Source organism: Pristiophorus japonicus, chromosome 3 (assembly GCF_044704955.1).
Source record: "Pristiophorus japonicus isolate sPriJap1 chromosome 3, sPriJap1.hap1, whole genome shotgun sequence".
NCBI classification, from domain to species: Eukaryota; Metazoa; Chordata; class Chondrichthyes; family Pristiophoridae; genus Pristiophorus; species Pristiophorus japonicus.
This window is the reverse complement of record NC_091979.1, coordinates 227,586,664-227,608,614: the sequence shown is the minus strand read 5'-3', so window position 1 is coordinate 227,608,614 and position 21,951 is coordinate 227,586,664. Positions and strand designations below refer to the sequence as shown.

Below are 21,951 nucleotides of genomic sequence, written 5' to 3'. Positions count from 1 at the left end.
TGTCTCCTAGCTGCACAACTCAGAATGGTTAAAACTGATCTCCATGAGCTAGCCAGAGCCAACGCTCTAACCTGCCCGGAGAGAGCTGGGAAGGGAGTTACCTCCCGCTGGAGAATTGGGTGCACAATTCCCGTTTCCCCACAAAGAATCACTTTTGTTTCTCCCGCTTACAGCAGTTGCCCTCCATCTTACCTCCTACACCTGGGAGGGGGAACGAGGCCGCAAACTCCTCCTCGAGTGCGACAGCAACCCTCCTTTCTCAGCCAACAGGAAGTGCGCTAGCTGTGGGGTGAAACAGATAAAGTGTTGGTCCCCTTCCACCAAGCCGGAACCGTAGTAGTGTGAAGCCAGCAGCTTAACCTTATTTCTTGGCTATCTAGTTTCCACTCATTCTGTGGTATCCAAGCTGCTGCTGAAGTCTCACCTTCTGACGTTGCTACTCCCATTGACTCACTGTTCTAAGGGCTGTGTCCTCTCTCCCACACTGCTCCTCCTTCATATCAATGGGCTCTTACACTTACAACCCACTCTTTTGCTGATGGTTCTACTCTACATTAATCTCTCACACTCCATGCACACAAGCACCAGTCATTTTGCAGCAACTGGCTGAATCCTGACCTGCTCGAAGCCCAGTAATGCAGCACAAAAATCTTCTTTACTACAATTCTTCAAGGGCACCATTTCTTCCCGTATCTCACATCCAACTGCTTCGTCCTCTTGTGCATCAACCCATAGTCCTTTTCCATCTAATGACATGCTTTGTCTCAACATGTCTTCCTAGCTCAAGTGAACTCCCACATTTCCACTGCTAAGGCTACTAAAAATGTCTTTACCCCACTCGACAACTCAATTTGCTATGAAGCACAAATCCATCCAAGAGACTGCTCCAAGCACCTCACACAGGCCTGGCCAGAATACCAGAAAAGGCTTGCTGTCTGATTGGTAATCCTTTTCTAGCCTCAACCTATTGCAATCTTGGTCTATATCTATCCCCACCAGGATTAATGCTCCCCTAAATTCCAAATGTTCCAGTCTATGAGCTATTCTACACTCCCTCCCATCTTCGGCAACATGTTGAAATCGAGATCCAGCATACTGTCTCCCATTCCAACTTCTTCTTTCCACAAACTCAAAACTATGAAGTTTCTTCCCTTCTATCACGTACAGGCTTTTGAAAACCAACTTGGCATCACCGAACCAATACTTCTCTATTTATCTCGCCTTCGCTCACTCTTTCCACACTTGCTAGTGTCCTAGACGGTGAGCTTTGGTCAGTCATCAAGATTTCTCAACTTAACAGAAAATGGGGCCACTTTGCAGCAGAGTAAAACCAGGGCCGCTGCCTTGCGCTCAGTCGGTCACAGGCTCGCTACACACGCAGGTTAACCACTCGACAGGTCAATGTGTCCCTCCGCTGACCTGTACGCACTAATCTGCTTCTTAGTGCAGCAGCTTCAACAAAGCAATAATGAATAAAATACATCAGCGAGGTTATCACACAAATGATTGCTTCTGCACAAAGTGAACCCCTCACTGCCACGAGACATTGTTACTTTAATATTCTTCTTGAAAAATAGGTGTTTTTTTTTTTATATAATTCATTCATTCTCGGGATGTGGGTGTCACTGGCAAGGCTGGCATTCATCACCCATCCCTAGTTCTCCTGGAAAGGTGATGGTGGGCCTTCTTGAACCACTGCAGTATTCTTTGTAGCGGGTTTGATACAATTTAGTGGCTTGCTGGGCCACTTCAGTGGGCAGTTAAGAGTCAACCACATTGGTGTGGGACTGGAGTCACATATAGGCCCAGACCGGGTAAGGACGGCAGGTTTCCTTCCTGTAAGGGCATTAGCGAACCAGTTGGGTTTTTAACAGGGTTAAGAGGATATCTGATAGCGGCGTTCACAATTACAAAGGGATTTTATGAGGTAAATTGGGGAATACTATTCCCAAAAGGAGCAAAGGATGACGTGAGGAGAATTATTTATTTGCAGAGGGTTAGAGGAAACAGTAGTGGAACAGAATTCATTACAGCTTTTAAAATAGAAGTGAATAAATATTTGAAAAAGAACATAAAAGGATATGGGGAAAGGGCAGGGTAATGGATTAAGAGGAGGGCTCTTTCAGAACTGGCACAGGCACGATGGTACGAATGGCCACCTTCTGTGGTGTAAAACGGCACGATTCTGCACAGCAGAGATGCTAACCAGTGCACTGATTTACAACAGTCAACACGAGACCTTCAAAACTTTCACTGGTCAGAACAAAGAAAACAAAAGAAAGATAGACTTGCATTTCTATGGCGTCTTTCACGATCTCAGGACATCCCAAAGCGCTTTACCGCCAATGAAGTACTTTTGAAGTGTAGTCACTGTTCTATCGTAGGAAAACATGGCAGCCAATCTGCACACAGCAAGCTCCCACACACCGCAGGAGATAAATGGTCAGATAATGTTTTTTTGGTGTTGGTTGAGGAAGGAATGTTGGGCCAGGACACTTCTTCCAAAAGTGCCAACTGGGTCTGTTACGTCTTCCTGAGAGGGCAGACAAGTAGGAGAATTAGGAGCTGCCCCAGCAGCCCACCTGGATCAGGCAGTGTGTACTTGAGCCAGAGAGCAGGCAGGTCCAAGGTTTGATCTCCACTCTGTGCTCTGTCAGCTGCAGGTTCAGTACACAACCAGGACTGGCTCTAACTCTGGCTCAGCATCTAACTCCTAGGGAGGGCAAAAGCAGATTAGCCAGGGTTTCCATGTGATTATTGTCCAGAAGCACATGTGTATCGATAGCAGAGGGAGACAAGATGGGGCTTGGCTGTGAAGCCATCACAATTGAATAGCCTGCCAACACTCAGTGTCTATGCCCTTTACACATTAAGAGTGGCCAGTTTGGTAAGGTACTGGAAGGACCCTAGTCCTATGGAACTCGGGCAAAGAGTCAACTGTTTCAAGAGAGGAGGAAGGGGAAGAGGTGAATAGAATGATGTGGAATCAGTGCAGTTGGCTTTATCTGGATGCGAACACGCTGTAAAACTAACTGCCTTAGTATATCACAGCCATGTACATTGTCCTTGCCATCAGGGCAGTGTACAGCGGGACCTCGATCACGTACCATCCTGCTCCCAGGAGATGGTCGCGAGCCCGCTCTCTCTCGGTGAAGCAGCACCTCGCCCATTTCGCACTTAAAAACAGTCACATGGTCCAGATTGGGAACTTGGAGTGAATGGAGAGCCAGTCTGGGACCAAAATGTTGCAAAACTGCACCTTAGAATCCAAAAGCTCTCAAATAGCTTTTCATTTCTTGCATCTTGATCACCCAAAACTCCAGCTTCAATAAAGGCACCATCAAGGCTTTTATACCAACTGTAGGCCCCTTCACCCCCTCCCAAAGACACTCAGCATACAACGCTCTATACATCCTAAGGCAGGCCGGAGGCATGGGGAGCACACCCCACCCCCGGCTGACCCCCTCCCACGGCAGGAGGCACAGGAAACACGCGCGCGCCCCCCCCCCCCCCAAAACCCCAGGTGGGAGGCACGGGGAATGGGCACCGCCTCCTGAACCCCGCCCCCGCCCCCCCCAGGTCAGAGGCACAGGGAACAAGCTCTCACTGCTGACGCCCAGGGCTAGCAAGGAACAATGGTAGTAAAACATGGAGCACAGCGCTCAGAGATCCGCCCGGTGCTCAGGGATCACTGGGATCCACCCCGTACTCGGGATCTGCCCTTTCACGAGAGCCCTGTTTCCCAGGGATCCCAACAAAATAGTAACAAAAAGTGCCTCAACAGCCAGTCCAGCGTTTGGCTGAGTTTTAACCCCTTCAATTCTGAGCAGAGCAGTCAGGGCCTTGACTCACACCAGGGCTCATCTCTGGATTAAATACTGCCCTTAATGTGGAATTGAGGTGCTTTCACTCAATAACGAGTACTGTGTAACTAGGGGACAGAAGAGTGGATTGGGTCGGTTTATTTTGTACACACTGTGGAGAGACACACCTTTGCCCTGCATTGAGTGTCTCAGCGGCTCCTCTAGTTGCACAATGAAGGGTACCTGGACACGTGGTGCCTGCCACTGAGGAGTGACGAGGCGTAAAGATACAATCTGCTCCTCTAACTCACGGACCCCACTGATCCTCCACCAGGCTTGGAGCACACTACATGCTTGCAGGAAAAACTTGCAGTAACCACATGCTGAGTGCTCAGATGGTGCTGGCAGCGTGCAAACAGCTGATTAATCATTAACACCTCATGTCTCCAGTTACTGGACGTTTGAAGCTAGCCACAGACGAAAGTTTTAATTTCCTCCAAAAAATGTTGACTTTGATATGAAGTTTTTTTCTATATGGCTTTGGCTGGGTACAGTTCCACAGGAACTAGCAGCCCACAATGCCCAATTCACCCGCCAGGCTCCATTTCTGAGCACAGACAGAGGGTATTCACAGGATGTGTAGAGAGAACAGAGTATAAACATGTCTTTACCAGCTACCCGCACTTTCCAGAAGAAGTCACTAAATACAGACACGGAGATACAGATCAACAAAATGGAGAGAGAGACTCACAGAGTGAGACAGACACAGAGAGACAAAGACATACACAGATAAAGGAGGGAAAACAGAGATAAAGAAATAAATGGAGATAGAGAAAGAGATGGGGAAAGAGACAGACAGACCGAGAGAGACAGACAGACAGACAGACAGAGAGACAGAGAGACAGAGAGACAGAGAGAGAGAGAGAGAGAGGAGAGAGAGAGAGACAGAGAGACAGAGAGAGAGACAGAGAGAGAGGAAAGATTACACAAAGTCTACAGCACAGCAACAGGGGATTCAGGCCAATAGGTCTATGCCGGTGTTTATGCTCCACACGAGCTTCCTCCCACCCCTCTTCATCTAACCCCATCAATATATCCTTCTATTCATTTCACCCGCATGTGTTTATCTAGCTTCCCCTTAAATGCATCTATGCTATTTACCTCAACCATTCCCTATGGTAGCGAGTTCCACAGTCTCACCAGTCTCTGGGTAAATAAGTTTCTCCCGAACTTCCTATTGGATTTATTAATGACCATCTTATATGTATGACCTCTTATTTTGGACACCCCCACAAGTGGAAACATTTGCTCTGCGTCTACCCTATCAAAACTGTCCCGTCCTGCGACAGTTGGAGCTGGTACTCTCCACTCTCCACTCTCCACTCTCCACTCTCCACTCTCCACTCTCCACTCTCCACTCTCCACTCTCCACTCTCCACTCTCCACTCTCCACTCTCCACTCTCCACTCTCCACTCTCCACTCTCCACTCTGTGTAGGAGGGAGGGCTTTAGTTTCCTGAACAATTGGGACCACTTCTGGGGAAGGTGGGAGTACAAGTCGGACAGGTTACACCTCAACAGAGATGGGACCAATGTTCTCGCGGGTGGTTTTGATAGTACGGTTGGGAGGGCTTTCAACTAGTTTGGCAGGGGGATGGGAACCCAGGAGAGGGCTCTGAGCTAGTTAGAGTGGGTGAGAGCTCAGATGAACAGAACCCCAAGAAAGAATGCAAAAGGCAGGAGGCAACAGAGCAGAGTAGCACTGGGGTAAGTGTAAACCACAAGGTGATAGGAAGGCACAATATGTATGAATATAAAGGGGCTGCAGGAGGGGTCAAAACTAAAAAGCATGGTTTAAAAACTCGTATTAAAACACTCTACCTAAACGCACACAGCATTCGAAATAAAGTAAATGAGTTGATAGCACAAATCATTACAAATGGGTATGATTTGGTGGCCATTACTGAAACGTGGTTGCAGGGTGGCCAAGACTGGGAATTAAACATACAGGGGTATCTGACAATTCGGAAAGATAGACAAGAAGGGAAAGGAGGTGAGGTAGCTCTGTTAATAAAGGATGATATCAGGGCAGTTGTGAGAGACGATATTGGCTCTAATGAACAAAATGTTGAATCATTGTGGGTGGAGATTCGAGATAGTAAGGGGGAAAAGTCACAGGTGGGTGTAGTTTATAGGCCCCCAAATAATAACTTCGCGGTGGGGCGGACAATAATCAAGGGAATAATGGAGGCATGTGAAAAAGGAACGGCAGTAATCATGGGGGATTTTAACCTACATATCGATTGGTCAAATCAAATCGCACGGGGTAGCCTTGAGGAGGAATTCATAGAATGCATACGGGATTGTTTCTTAGAACAGTATGTTACAGAACCTACAAGGGAGCAAGCTATCTTAGATCTGGTCCTGTGTAATGAGACAGGAATAATAAACGATCTCCTAGTAAAAGATCCTCTCGGAATGAGTGATCACAGTATGGTTGAATTTGTAATACAGATTGAGGGTGAGGAAGTAGTGTCTCAAACGAGCATACTATGCTTAAACAAAGGGGACTACAGTGGGATGAGGGCAGAGTTGGCTAAAGTAGACTGGGAACACAGACTAAACGGTGGCACAATTGAGGAACAGTGGAGGACTTTTAAAGGAGCTCTTTCATAGTGCTCAACAAAAATATATTCCAGTGAAAAAGAAGGGCAGTAAGAGAAGGGATAACCAGCCGTGGATAACTAAGGAAATAAAGGAGAGTATCAAATTAAAAACCAATGCTTATAAGGTAGCCAAAGTTACTGGGAAACTAGAAGATTGGGAAAATTTTAAACGACAGCAAAGAATGACTAAGAAAGCAATAAAGAAGGAGAAGATAGATTACGAATGTAAACTTGCGCAAAACATAAAAACAGATAGTAAAAGCTTTTACCGATATATAAAACGGAAGAGAGTGACTAAAGTAAATGTTGGTCCCTTAGAAGATGAGAAAGGGGATTTAATAATGGGAAATGTGGAAATGGCTGAGACCTTAAACAATTATTTTGCTTCGGTCTTCACAGTGGAAGACACAAAAACCATGCCAAAAATTGCTGGTCACGGGAATGTGGGAAGGGAGGACTTTGAGACAATCACTATCACTTGGGAGGTAGTGCTGGACAGGCTAATGGGACTCAAGGTAGACAAGTCCCCTGGTCCTGATGAAATGCATCCCAGGGTATTAAAAGAGATGGCGGAAGTTATAGCAGATGCATTCGTTATAATCTACCAAAATTCTCTGGACTCTGGGGAGGTACCAGCGGATTGGAAAGCAGTTAATGTAACACCTCTGTTTAAAAAAGGGGGCAGACAAAAGGCAGGTAACTATAGGCCGGTTAGTTTAACATCTGTAGTGGGGAAAATGCTTGAAGCTATCATTAAGGAAGAAATAGTGGGACATCTAGATAGGAATAGTGCAATCAAGCAGACACAACATGGATTCATGAAGGGGAAATCATGTGTAACTAATTTACTGGAATTCTTTGAGGATATAACGAGCATGGTGGATAGAGGTGTACCGATGGATGTGGTGTATTTAGATTTCCAAAAGGCATTCGATAAGGTGCCACACAAAAGGTTACTGCAGAAGATAAAGGTACACGGAGTCAGAGGAAATGTATTAGCATGGATAGAGAATTGGCTGGCTAACAGAAAGCAGAGAGTCGGGATAAATGGGTCCTTTTCGGGATGGAAATCGGTGGTTAGTGGTGTGCCACAGGGATCGGTGCTGGGACCACAACTGTTTACAATATACATAGATGACCTGGAAGAGAGGACAGAGTGTAGTGTAACAAAATTTGCAGATGACACAAAGATCAGTGGGAAAGCAGGTTGTGTAGAGGACACAGAGAGGCTACAAAGAGATTTAGATAGGTTAAGCGAATGGGCTAAGGTTTGGCAGATGGAATACAATGTCGGAAAATGTGAGGTCATCCACCTTGGGGGAAAAAAAAAACAGTAAAAGGGAATATTATTTGAATGGGGAGAAATTACAATATGCTGCAGTGCAGAGGGACCTGGGGGTGTGCATGAAACTCTTTTTGGAGTTTATCTGCAAAACAAAAAACATTAAACCGTGCCACCCGACCTGGGTGACACACCAGACATTTACAAGGCCCTTTTTTCCTTTTTTTGTTTTTTTTGTGTTTTTCTTTTTTTTTTTGTTTTTTTTTGGGCACTAAAATCACATGAATCCCAAAAAGTTAGTTTGCAGGTGCAGCAGGTAATCAGAAAGGCGAATGGAATATTGGCCTTCATTGCGAGAGGGATGGAGTACAAAAGCAGGATACAACTGCTGCAACTGTACAGGTTATTGGTGAGGCCGCACCTGGAATACTGCGTGCAGTTTTGGTCACCTTACTTAAGGAAGGATATACTAGCTTTGGAAAGGGTACAGGGAAGGGGACGATTCACTAGGCTGATTCCGGAGATGATAGATTGAGTAGACTGGGTCTTTACTCGTTGGAGTTCAGAAGGATGAGGGGTGATCTTATAGAAACATTTAAAATAATGAAAGGGATAGACAAGATAGAGGCGGAGAGGTTGTTTCCACTGGTCGGGGAGACTAGAACTAGGGGGCACAGCCTCAAAATAGGGGGGAGCCAATTTAAAACCGAGTTGAGAAGGAATTTCTTCTCCCAGAGGGTTGTGAATCTGTGGAATTCTCTGCCCAAGGAAGCAGTTGAGGCTAGCTCATTGAATATATTCAAATCACAGATAGATTTTTAACCAATAAGGGAATTAAGGGTTATGGGGAGCAGACGGGTAAGTGGAGCTGAGTCCACGGCCAGATCAGCCGTGATCGTGTTGGGTGGCGGAGCAGGCTCGAAGTGCTAGATGGCCTACTCCTGTTCTGATTCTTATGTTCTTATTAATGTTGGGGAAGTCCAGAACCAGGGGTCACAGTCTAAGGATTAGGGGTAAGCCATTAAGGACCGAGATGAGGAGACACTTCTTCACCCAGAGAGTGGTGAACCTGTGGAATTCTCTACCACAGAAAGTTGTTGAGGCCAATTCACTAAATATATTCAAAAAGGAGTTAGGTGTCGTCCTTACTACTAGGGGGATCAAGGGGTATGGAGAGAAAGCAGGAATGGGGTACTGAAGTTGCATGTTCAGCCATGAACTCATTGAATGGTGGTGCAGGCTCGAAGGGCCGAATGGCCTACTCCTGCACCTATTTTCTATGTTTCTATGTTTCTATAACCTCGAAGAGGTCACCCCTCAGCCTTCTCTTTGAGAAAAGCACCCCAGCATGTTCTGTCTTTCCTGGTAAGTATATCCTCTCGGTAAGTATATCTTGCTGTTCAGAGAAGGTTCACCAGGTTGATTCCGGAGATGAGGGGGTTGACTTATGAAGATAGGTTGAGTAGGTTGGGCCTATACTCAATGGAGCTCAGAAGAATGAGAGGTGATCTTATCGAAACATATAAGATAATGAAGGGGCTCGACAAGGTGGATGCAGAGGATATTTCCACTCAAATGGAAACTAAAACTAGGAGACATAGTCTCAGAATAACGGGCCACCCATTTAAAACTGAGATGAGGAGAAATTTCTTCTGAGGCTTGTAAATCTGTGGAATTCTCTATCCCAGAGAGCTGTGGAGGCTGAGTCATTGAATATATTTAAGGCAGAGATAGACAGATTTTTGAGCGATAGGGGAGTAAGGGGTTACGGGGAGCGGGCAGGGAAGTGGAGCCGAGTCGATGATCCGATCAGCCATGATCTTATTGAATGGTGGAGCAGGTTCGAGGGGCCAGGTGGCCTACTCCAGCTCCTATTTCTTATGTTCTTATCCTGAGATCATCCTGGTGAATCTTTTCTGAAACTTCTCGAGTGCCTATTTATCCTTTTTAGAACATGGAGACCAGAACTGTTCATAGTATGCCAATCTCTTCAATTTTCAATTCCAACCCTCTGGAAATGAACCCCAGAGCTTGGTTTGCTTTATTTACGGCCTTAAGCTGCTTTGTTACTTTCAATGATTTGTGTATCTGTATCCCCAGACCCTTCTGCTCCTCTACCGCAGTTACGCACTTACTTTCCAAGCAGTATGTGGTCTCCTTATTCTTCCTACTAAAATGCAACACCTCATTCATCTATATTGAACTTAATTTGCCAATTACACAGCCAATTTTAATCTAAAACAACAACGAAGCGTAAACAGGCATTCAACTCAAAACCACCCTGTAATCGGCACACACGCACATCGCAGTTATACAGCCCCTTATCACATTCCAAATCACTTTACAACCAGTTACTTTTGAAGTGCAATCACCATGTAGACAAATGCAACAGTCAATTTGGGCACAGCAAGGTCCCCAAACAGCAATTGAATCAGTAGCTTAGGTACTCTGGTTGGTTATGGTTGAGTGAAGAATGTTGGCCAGGACATCAGGGAACTCCCTGCTCTTTGAAGAATGCCATGGGATCTTTTACCCCCACCTGCACAGGCAGATGTAACCTCAATTTACCAACTCACCTGAAAGGCGGCACTTCCAACACTGCAATAATACTGCAGGAAATGAGTGTCTCAGAGCCAGAAGCTGAGCTCATTCAGAGATGCGGAGGCCAACTGTAAACCCCACCCCCCCCCCCCCGAAAATTGGTGTCCCAGCTAAGACAGCACAGGCTGTTATCAAACTGGGGACCCTCTATTCTGTACGGGTCTGTGCAGCTCAGTACAACCATTTACCCAGAGCCAGTGAGCTCAGTTTAGAATCATAGAATCTTGCAGCACAGGAGGCCATTTGGCCCATCGCGCCTGTGCTGGCTCTTTGAAAGAGCATTCCAATCAGTCCCACACAACGTTCCCACTGAGTTGCACAACCATGCAACAGTCTGGAGTCCTGCGCAGGCCTCACCGACTGGAAATAACCTCGCACCAGGAAACATTCAAGGGAACATTGGCTCCACACCCCAGCCTTTTCCCCATAACCCTGCAAATTAGTCCTCTTCAAGTACATGTCCAATTGCCTTTTAAAAGTTCATGTGGAATCTGCTTCCACCACTCTTTCAGGCCGTGCATTCCAGATCGCAATAAACCTCGGAAGAAATTTCCCTCATTTCCCCTCCAATTCTTCTGGCAATTATTTTAAAATCGATGACCTCTGGTTTTTCCTTTTGTCCTCGTTTTGTTCCTCGAGGAGCCATTCAGCTCCAATTCAGCTTTCCTCCTCCCAACAGAAAGGCTGAAGCAAGGTCACACCTGTTAGTTGCCCTCTCCGAGCATGAAGAGATAGCAGTGGAACAGGCAGCACCAGCTCCCAACCAAACACCTTTAGTTCCGCCCACTGCTCAAAACAGAAACACAGCCACAAACAGCAGGCAGACCACACACGTGAAGCTTCCACTCCCACTTTATAAACTCTGCCACACAGCTGCCCGTTCCCATCCTAATACTTCTTTGCCCAAGACATACCTGGAAATATCAGCCTATGCTCACTCCTCAGACATATCAAGCACAGTGTTAAATGGCACAGTGTAATAGCAGCATGAGATTGGACTGTGCCGAACTTAAGACCACTGCAATCCAACTGTATTTAATCTGTTACACCCCCTAATTCACCAAAAACTATCCGTTGCCTCCTGAATTTTCTCTCACAATCCACATATGCACCACTCTGGGAAGTAACTCTGAAGTTTGCTGTGTGGACAGTGGACACCCTCTCCACTCCAGTTAGTGACCACGCTGTATCAAAAAGAAAGACTTTCATTTCTATAGCACCTTTCACGGCCACTGGACGTCTCAAAGCGCTTTACAGCCAATGAACTTTTGGAGTGTAGTCACTGCTGTAATGTGGGAAACACGGCAGTCAATGTACGCACAGCAAGCTCCCACAAACAGAAATGTGATAACAAAAAAAAAAGATTATCTGGTTATTATGAGGATTTTAGGGATAAATATTGGCCAGGACTCCTGCTCTTCTTCGAAATAGTGCCATGGGATCGTTTGAGCGTGCAGACGGGGCCTCGGTTTAACATTGCACCTCCAACAGTGCAGCGCTCCCTCAGCACCGCACTGGAGTGTCAGCCTAGATTTGTGTGCTCAAGTCCCTGGAGTCGGACTTGAACCCACAACCCTCTGACTCAGGAGGGGAGTGTGCTACCCACTGAGCCACAGCTGACACAGTTAGTGAACACAGTGTATCACACACCCTGATCACACCCTTTCTACCTCCAGTTAGTGAACACACTATCACACTCCCCGATCACACACTTTCTACCCTCAGTTAGTGAACACACTGTATTCCACTCACCCCGCCTCATTACACTCCACTTGCGTCAGTCTGAGAGGCGGATTTGGAGTTATCGTGTTGCAACTCTCAGGTGTCAGTGCCAGGTTTCTGGCCAAAGTTCACAAAGGAAAATGATCTGCAAACATCCGCTGTGTTGTTGAGCTGGAGGACCTTGCTCGCCTTCAGTTTAGGGGTTGGCCCTTGGCTTAGTGACGAGCATGAACAGTGAGCAAATTGCACAGCTCTGGGCCACCTGCAACCTGAACTTCCCCCGTGGCTCAGTGCAGTCTTCCATTGAACCATATGAACCAGGATGCTTGATTAGCCGATCTCAGTTGGAGTATTACAATCGGGCTCAGTACTTCTGTGCCAGGAGATCCCAGGTGTCCCACACCGGATCAGTATCCAACAATTCCTGCTGGATTGCATCTGGCTGCGAGGCCAGCCACAGTTGAATATCCTGCATCCTGCCAACATTTACTATTGAGGCTCACACATTAATGATGGCAACAGCCACTTGGATGGGGTCAACAGGTCCCTGTGGAACTAAGATTCAGCAAAAGGCAGGCGAGGGGAAAACAGCAAACTGAACTGCAAATATGAACTCTGCTTTATGGGGCTTCCGGTGAGGTACTGCAGTTTGACTATGTTTATAAGCCAGCGAGTTTCAGGTTTTCAATTAGTTTCACTGTATAAATAAGGTGCAAATGCTGCAACGCGAAAAGGTAGCCTGCTGTAGAGAGGCAGTGCACGAGGACATGCAACTCCAGGCAGGGTATTTGACCCATACACACACAGTCATTGCAGACAGCGGCTGTGGGCCTTACACAGCCCCAAGGTCAGACAGATATTATTTTCTGTTGATTATTAAGAGATCTGCAAGCTGATAACGACAGGCTGCATCCTGAAAGCTAAATTACCCACCCAGCCGGACCCCGCAGTCAGCACCAGTCTGCCAGAAGCTGGCAAAGCCATTTCCTCCAGAGCAGGACCAAGCCAACAGGCACGTGCCTAATGCCAGCTCACCTTGACAGCCTCAATTTGAGAGAGAAAGAAAGACTTTGTATAGCACCTATCGTGATCAAAGCCCTTTAAGGCCAATGAAGTACCTTTAAAATGTAGTCACTATTGTAATGTATGAAACACAGCAGCCAATTATGCGCACAAGATCCCACAAACAGCAAGGAGATAAATGGCCAGATAATCTGTTGTTTAGTGATATTGGTTGGGGGATAAATATTGGCCCCAGGACACCAGGAAGAATGCCCCTGCTCTTCCTCAAACTAGTGCCGTGGGATCTTTTACACGCTATATGGCACAAACAGGCCATTTGGCCCAACCAGTCCATGTCGGCGTTTATGCTCCACTCGAGCCTCTTCCCATCTGTCCTCATCTAACTATCAGCATAACCCTCTATTCCCTTCTCCCTCAGGAGACCATTTCAGTCCATTGTGTCCACGCCGGCCAACAAGAGGCTATCCAGCCTAATCCCACTTTCCAGCTCTAGGTCCGTAACCCTGCAGGTTACGGCACTTCAAGTGCACATCCAAGTTCTTTTTAAATGTGGTGAGGGTTTCTGCCTCTACCACCCTTTCAGGCAGTGAGTTCCAGACCCCTCCCCCCCACCTCTGGGTGAAGAAATTTCCCCTCATTTCTCCTCTAAGCCTTCTAACTTACTTTAAATTTATGCCCATTGGTTGTTGGCCCCTCTGCTAAGGGAAGTAGGCCCGTTCTATCCACTATATCTAGGCCCCTCATAATGTTCTACACCTCAATGAGGTTTCCCTCAGCCTCCTCTGTTCCAAGGAAAACAAACCCAGCCCATCAAATCTGTCCCCATAGCTTAGATTCTCCACTCCTGGCAACATCCTCGTAAATCTCCTCTGTACCCTCTCCAGTGCAATCACATCCTTCCTGTAATGTGGTGACCAGAACTGCACACAGTATTCCAGCTGTGGCCTAACCAGTGTTTTATACAGTTCAAGCATAACCCACCTGCTCTTATATTCTATGCCTTGGCTAATAAAGGCAAGCATTCCGTATGCCTTCTTAACCACCTTATCCACTTGGCCTGCTACCTTCAGGGATCAATGAACATGCACTCCCAGGTCCCTTTGTTCCTCTACACTTCTCAATGTCCTACCATTTAATGTGCATTCCCTGTCCTTGTTCGCCCTCCCCAAATTCATTATCTCACACTTCCCTGGATTAAATTCCATTTGCCACTGTTCTGCCCACCCGACCAGTTGACTGATATCTTCGTGCCGTCCGCAGTTTTCTTCATCAACCACACAGTCTATTTTTGTATCATCTGCAAAACTTCTTAATCATACCCCCTATACTCAAGTTATATTAAATGCATCTATACTATACCCTGTGGTAGTGAGCTCCACATTCTCACCACCCTCTGGGTAAAGAAATGTCTTCTGAATTCCCTATTGGATTTCTTGGTGACTAACTTATATTGATGGCCTTTAGTTATGCTCTTCCCCACAAGTGGAATCTACCCCACCCAGACTCTCACCATCCAAGTAATAAGTGACTTCCCTATTCTTCCTACCAAATTGTAATACCTCACATTTATCTGTGTTGAACTTCATTTGCCATTGCCAATTATATACCCATTCTACAAATTTATTAATTTTCTCCTGTAATTTGTTGCAGTCCTCAATATTAACTATCCACCACAAATTTAGAATTTTCTATTCCACGTCTCCAAGGCGGCAGACAGGGCCTCAGTTTAACGTTTCATCCAAAAGACAGTCCCTCCAACAGTGCGGCGCTCCCTCAGTACTGCCCCTCCAACAGTGCGGCGCTCCCTCAGTACTGCCCCTCCAACAGTGCGGCGCTCCCTCAGTACTCAACCTCTGACAGTGCGGCGAGGCTCCCTCAGTACTGCACTAGAGGGTCAGCCTGGATTATGGGCTTAAGTCTCTGAAGTGGGGCTTGAACCCACAACCCTCTGACTCACAGGCAAGTGTGCTACCCACTAAGCTACAGCTGACACTTGGTTTAACCAATACCCATTCTCACGGGAGAGAAATTGTTCTTTTATACTGAGGTCGATCAAGTCAGGGCTGTGAAAAGCAACAGGGAGGGACTGCCATCCAATAGCAGTTATTCTGGGATGGTTGGTACTCCTGATCGCCACACACAATGTCAGATTTTCACCTTCTAAGCAAGATATTTGCCTAGGTTAAAGCTACGATGTTAGCACACAGAGTACAGGCCTGTACACAGCATCCTCCTATACAATTGTATAACTGTAGCTGGTTCTCTGCTGCTGCCAATAATGAGGCCCCTGCATTCCACGAGTTCCAAGAACTGAGTTTGAAATCCCCAGACACTGTACGAGACACTGTGTACTTTTTGTCTGCCTGGTTTTGGTGGGAAGAGATTAGGGAAGAGCACAGCTGGTGCTAGTGAATGCGAAGCAATCTGAATGGTTGGCAACTGGACTGGGGGCTGGAGTGGCCATTCCGATACAAACCCAGGGTGGCTGTATTGTGCAATCTATTCGGACTGTGACACTTGCATTGGCTATCGGAAGACAAGGAAGGAAAGAAAAGTTTTCAGCTCCTACAGTTTGCTCACTTATTTAGTTCCTTGTGTAGGACCAACTCATCACTCCCCCCTACTCTGGCCCACCCCACCCATCCCCGGGGCCCTGGCCCACCCCGCCCATCCCCTCACCGGGACCCTGGCCCACCCTCTGTCCCCTACACTGGGACCCGGGGCCCACCCCCTTTCTCCTACACTGGGACCTGAGGCCCCCATCTCCCCTACCCTCCAGGGCCCTGCCCCCTACCCTACCACACTGCCCCCCCCCCCCCTCCCCCTCCCCACCACACTTCCCATCCACACTGGGATCAGGCCGCCCACTGCCCTCTTAATTTAGGGAGCTATCTATTTAATTTCTGGGCAAGTCATTGCACTCCATTCCAGCTTAAGGTGGTCATCAAGGTGTCAGCTTCGACCGCAGTATGGGTTATTGTGCTCAGAGTCTCTGGGTTGGGGGGAAATCAGTCAGGGTTCCCGCCCTTGCTGGGAAGTGCCTGTGTGTAGATGTCACACGAGGACAGAACCGGCTCTGCTGTGATGCCCACTACAGGCGAGTAGCCAGTCACCGCCTAGCCTTATACATGAAGACTGGTCTGGTGAGGAGCAGCACTGGAGGCTCCCAGTGCTCCTAGAACCATGGAAGTGGGAACCCCTTCAGGAGGGAAGAAAGTTCGGGGAGAAATGTAGCAATAAACACACTGCATCTGATCAGCGTAAATCGGACAGAGCTTAGTACAGTAAATAATTGTGGAATTCCATTAGAACCAGCATTGCTCACCTGCTAAGGTGTAGTCCATGTCAAATCCAAAGCATTTAATCTTCTCCATCGCCAAACTACGGTTAACAAAGACTCTGAAAAAGGAAAAACAAACTCACCATCATTACCAGGGAAGCAAGAAAAAAAGGGAAGAGCGAGCGAGCGAAAAGGGGAAAGAGAAAGAAAGTATTAGAAAAGGGAAAAGAGATGTGAGCGAGAGAGTAGGGGAAAGAGAGAGAGATGGAAAAAGAGAGCGAGAGAGAAAGGTGAGTTCTGGCCACCTAGTCAGAGGGAAGATATTATTGCCCTATGAAGAGATGGAGGGGTAATAAAAACAATCCCAGATATCAGGAACCTGTTATGAGGGGGTTACGAATGTCAGGTTTGTGTTCTTTCAAAAAGAGGAGACTTGGATTTTTTACATAATGGAGGAGTAGGCGAATGCTGCCCAGGGAAATGATTGACTGTGGGGAAGGAGTCAAATCCCCGGTACACAAGTGGAAAATGAAGAGGTTCGGAGTAAAAAGGGCAGTCAGGCAGAGGTTTTCCACCCAGAGGGTCATAGGGAAGAATTGTGAAATATGTTGCCAAGAAGTATGTTGGAGCAAACAAGATAAATGAGGTTGAAAGATGAGTCGATGAAGAGGGTGGATGAAGGGACAGTGTGAGGGGAGTTGGAGGGGTTTGTGGGGACTATGTGCTTATGGAAGTCCAGGAAAACAACAGGCAGCAGGAAGCGGCGAAATTTGTGGAAGGATGATTATTCAATCTCTAAAGCGATGAAGCTGGTTCACCACGAGCATCATGAGGAGTTGGAGACAGTTAATGGAGTCTCTGAAAACTCTTTCAAAGCAGGAAATTAGTGGGATTTATAGTGACCTTGGATTGAAACGTCCTTCATTAAACTTCCACCAGCTCAACTGAAATGTGGTGAAACTCTCCTCAGGTAGTTCAGTTTCAGGCTTCACTACAACACCAGCTTGTTAGGAAAAATGTCGGGGAAGATATTTTCCAGGGCATCATTGGTGAAGCTTCCTGCATGGCCATTACAATGAGCACTGAACTATCAGCTTCCGGGAGACCCAGACTGCCGTGCGCTTCCTGGGGAATTGGCCAGGCGTGAGTCAGAACAGACCAAGGCTGGGATCAAGTACACCAGCTCCAAGTGAAGCTGCGCAAGTACTGAATAAAAGCTAGCCAATGAGTCGCGGAACCAAACAGTCCCGGTGAAGCTTCACGGCTGGTATTCAATCGAATGTTGGAAGTACAGCTGCAGCAACGCTCACATTCTTGGCCTTGCTCCTCCCCGAGCCAGCGGCCCTTGCGGTGCTGCTCCTACCCGAGCCAGCGGCCCTTGCGGTGCTGCTCCTACCCGAGCCAGCGGCGCTGCTGATGCCATGGTCATGATCAGGCTGACCTCCTGTCCATATCTCTGATGTTGTAGAAGTCAGACCCTGATGTGGACTGAGACACACATCCATTTGCTTTATATTGTCTGAAGACCTTTTATGTAATGTTGATGATCTGGGAATGTGACATTTTCCCTAACAAGCTGGTGTTGTAGTGAAGCCTGAAACTGAACTACCTGAGGAGTGTTTCACCACATTTCAGCTGAGCTGACTCAGGCTGGGGGAGGTTTAATGAAGGACATTTCAATCCAAGGTCACTGTAAATCCCACTAATCTCCTGCTTTGAAACAGAGTGTTCAGAGACTCCATTAACTGTCGGCTTTTCCCCACAACGCTCTCTTATTTGAAAGGTTTTTCAGACCTTGCATCCTGGGTACTAAACACACCACACTACCACATACACCGCATGGATTGCCTTCTCTCCTGGTTCTACAGCTGTCCTCCAGTAGCGCACCTCAGGCACTCATCCGGTGTGAGCCCAGACTGAGTGCAACTAGCAGGCCCAAACCTATCCTCGCACAACCGCCACACACACACCTGCATGGATAGTGATCAGGAGCAAGTAACCTCACCAAATTGTAGATCCCCAACCACTTCCATCCCTGCAAACAGAAATGACCTAATTCAGTGGATCCCAAGAGTGGAGTATGGCCCCTTCTAGTCTGTTTAAGTCAATGCAGCCCCAGGCAGTGCCTGTACATATAATGTTATCAGAGGAATGGTGCACCTGTATTTATCCCAGACCGGTTGGACCCACATCAGATGGGTGACTGGGAGATTACAATTCTTCTAATTTTTAAAAAATTCATTTAGGAGATGTGGGCGTTGTTGGCTAGGCCAGCATTTATTGCCCATCCCTAAACTGTCCTTGAGAAGGTGTTGATGAGTCACTTTCTTGACAACTGAGTGGCTTGCTAGGCCATTTCAGAGGGCAGTTAAGAGTTGACCACATTGCTGTGGGTCTGGAGTCACACAAGGACGGCAGATTTCCTTCCCTAAAAAGGACTTCAGTGAGCCAGATGGGATTTTATGACAATCTGGTAGTTACATGGTCACCATTACTGATACTAACTTTTTATTCCTGATTTACTTAACTGAATTTAAATTCCTCAGCTGCTGTGGTGGCATTTGAACTCTTGTCTCCAGATTTCCGGATTACTAGTCCAGTAGGATTTCTACTCCTACTGTTCCCTTAATTCTGTCCTCATTTGGTATCAAAAAGGCCAAATCCAATTGGATTTGTAAGCTGATTATATAACCAAATTCACAGAAGGGCTGTACAACAGAGCAGGCTCGAGGGGCCGTATGGCCTACTCCTGCTCCTATTTCTTATGTTATACACAAATCCCCAGGAATAGTTTGCAAATTTAAATTCAGATCAAGGTGAAAAACCATTTGTTCCAACAAATGTTTGACTATACAGCAGAGTGGATTAATCAGACTGCACTTTCCATCGCAAACACCACGCACAACTCACACTTCTATTCAAGCCGACACAACAGGGAGGCATTTTGCACAGAAGTTCACCGATCCCAGCCAGGGCTGCAGTAGCAGTTGGCCCCATCCATGGAATAGAGGGGAAAGGGTGTCTGATCGTTCACCAGTGACCCCCAGTAAGTGCGTGAGCACATTGGAAAGAGGACTGGATCAGGCTGGGCTGTGACTTTCTCCACAATCGAGTACCGTGCTGCCAGTGTCCAGACTCACCACAGGACTTTCAGCAACATGCCACCATATCCCAGCGAGACTCGGCGCCTTTGGGAGGAGAACGATGGCCGAAAAAACCACAACACATGTTCATATCATTCCAAGTTCCCTCCCTCCCACATCACTCAGTCTCTCGATGTTCCCTCCCTCCCTCCCACGTCACGCACAGTCTCTCGATGGAACTGACTAACCCTGGAACCAAATTATGTTCCTTTGAAGACCCAGGTTTAAGCCGGCTCAATCACAGAAACATAACCTTCAGATTCTGTTCACGTCTCTCCGACCACAATCTCTCACACACATACCTGAGTGCAATCAGTTACTTTACTCCAGATCACTCTCTTGGTTCAAGCTCATTTTTCTGCCTGATTAGCAGCTTCAATACTTGCACTGGAGAAACTAATCAGCAACCAATGCATTCTGATGAGCTGTTTCTTCTCACACAGTATTGACTGACCCGAGCTGAATGCTAACTGCAGCCCTGAGCATCCAATTGTTGCTGTGTCTACTGTCTGCACGCCCCTCGGTCACCCGCTGCCCAAATATCCCCAAGTGTCCCTGGCATCACCCGCTGCAATTCTCGCACCCACCCAGCTGCATTGTTTACTTCCTGTACTCGGATACAGTTAATGATGCTTGGTCTGGTCTGGCTTTAATCATCAATTATGTACAACTAGTCTCTGTGAGCCAATCCCCAGGCCCTACATATCTGGATAGGCTTCCCAAAGTCCCCCCCATCAGCCACTCGCATCTCCCCATAGACTAACCCCAACGCCTAGTCCCTCCGAATAGGCCTCTCTCCGTTACATACCGGTGGTAGGCCTCGCGTCGGTATTTCTTCATGGTACTGCCATCCATGGTCCCAGAAAGGTCAGCATTGAGTTTCTCGCTCCACGAAGACATGTTTGCTTCAGTAATCTGGAGAGAGAGAGAGAGAGAGAGAGAGAGAGAGAGAGAGAGAGAGAGAGAGAGAGAGAGAGAGAGAGAGAGAGAGAGAAAGAAAATGTAATTCCATGGCAGAAGCACCGCCGCAAATCACTAACCAACAGCCTCAAAGAACGAGAGACTGGGACTGGATTGGAGAAAGTAATCATTGTGCAGTATTTATAAAGGTTCGTCCAGTAACAAAGGTCCTTGTGGCACAATCTCGCCCATCTCCGTTTTACTGATAAGAACGAGGGCAGCGTCCGTTGAGCGGGGGCAGCCTCACTCCTACTCTGAAGATAAATCTTACTGATAGCTGGAAAATTAACAGTCACACAGCAGTGTTACACACCTCACATTAATCAGCCATTGTGGGCACAGCTGCTCGTTTCTGATGCGTGTTTACAATTGGAACGGTTTGGAGCACCGGCGCCGTTCTTGTAGTGGAGAGCAGTTCTGGTCACCAAGGGCCGGAGCACAGGACACCTAAACATCCAACTGTCGCTAACAGGACAAACTTATCGCCAACTCCAGCACATTGGCTGCTGGCATTATGGCTGCATCATCCTTTGAATGTGGAGTGAAACGCAGCACATCTGAAGGAGAATCTGCAGACTATCGGAGGAGCTGGGTCGAAGTGGGTGAGGCTCTCTCAGCAGTAACTAATGATCAGTTTCAAATGAGAAGATAACTCCAGAGGCTCACTGCTCTGACTCGGACTATGAAGGTTATAGCTGCTCTGAATTATTTTCATCACTGGCTTACTCCAATCAACTGCTGAGGCCAAGCCAGTGTGCAAGATGTGACTGCTGTACGATACCAGAGGTCACAGGCTCATCAATCACAATTCTATTCAATGATGGCCTTCTCCAAGTTTTTGGGAGTCATCCATTGCGCACAGGCCCACACACTTCCATTCAAATCATCGAGCAAGAGGTCTGCAATGCACAATGACGGACCAGGCACATGAGCCGGACAGAGAGCGCTAAGCTCCGTGAACCGGACAGAGCACGCTAAATTCCGTGACCAGTTGGAGACAGAGCGCGCTAAACTCCGTGACCAGCTGGACAGAGAGCGCTAAACTCCGTGACCAGCTGGACAGAGAGCGCTAAACTCCGTGACCAGCTGGACAGAGAGCGCTAAACTCCGTGACCAGCTGGACAGAGAGCGCTAAACTCCGTGACCAGCTGGACAGAGAGCGCTAAACTCCGTGACCAGCTGGACAGAGAGCGCTAAACTCCGTGACCAGCTGGACAGAGAGCGCTAAACTCCGTGACCAGCTGGACAGAGAGCGCTAAACTCCGTGACCAGCTGGACAGAGAGCGCTAAACTCCGTGACCAGATGAACAGAAAGTGCTAAACTCCGTGACCAGCTGGACAGAGAGCGCTAAACTACGTGAGCTGGACAGAGCGTACTAAGCTCCGTGACCAGATGAACAGAAAGTGCTAAACTACGTGACCAGCTGGTATCAGAGTGCTGCAGCATTCATAAACACTTGAAGTGTTTTCA

The 21,951-nt window shown here is 47.4% G+C and overlaps 1 protein-coding gene across 5 annotated transcripts in view; it reads right to left on the bottom strand.

The window, feature by feature from the left end:
- nt5c2a (5'-nucleotidase, cytosolic IIa) overlaps positions 1 to 21,951 on the bottom strand; it is a 125,874-nt gene that overhangs the window by 46,468 nt on the left and 57,455 nt on the right. For 4 of the 5 annotated variants that reach the window (XM_070876355.1, XM_070876357.1, XM_070876353.1 and 1 more), the window contains exons 2-3: positions 20,329 to 20,435; positions 16,423 to 16,496 (exon numbers count right to left, since the gene is read on the bottom strand). In XM_070876355.1, the coding sequence (XP_070732456.1) occupies positions 16,423 to 16,496; positions 20,329 to 20,420 (166 nt within the window). In that variant the 5' untranslated portion in view covers positions 20,421 to 20,435. Of the gene's footprint in view, positions 1 to 16,422; positions 16,497 to 20,328; positions 20,436 to 20,793; positions 21,481 to 21,951 lie in introns of those variants that run through there. The other variant, XM_070876356.1, reaches the window with a different exon arrangement.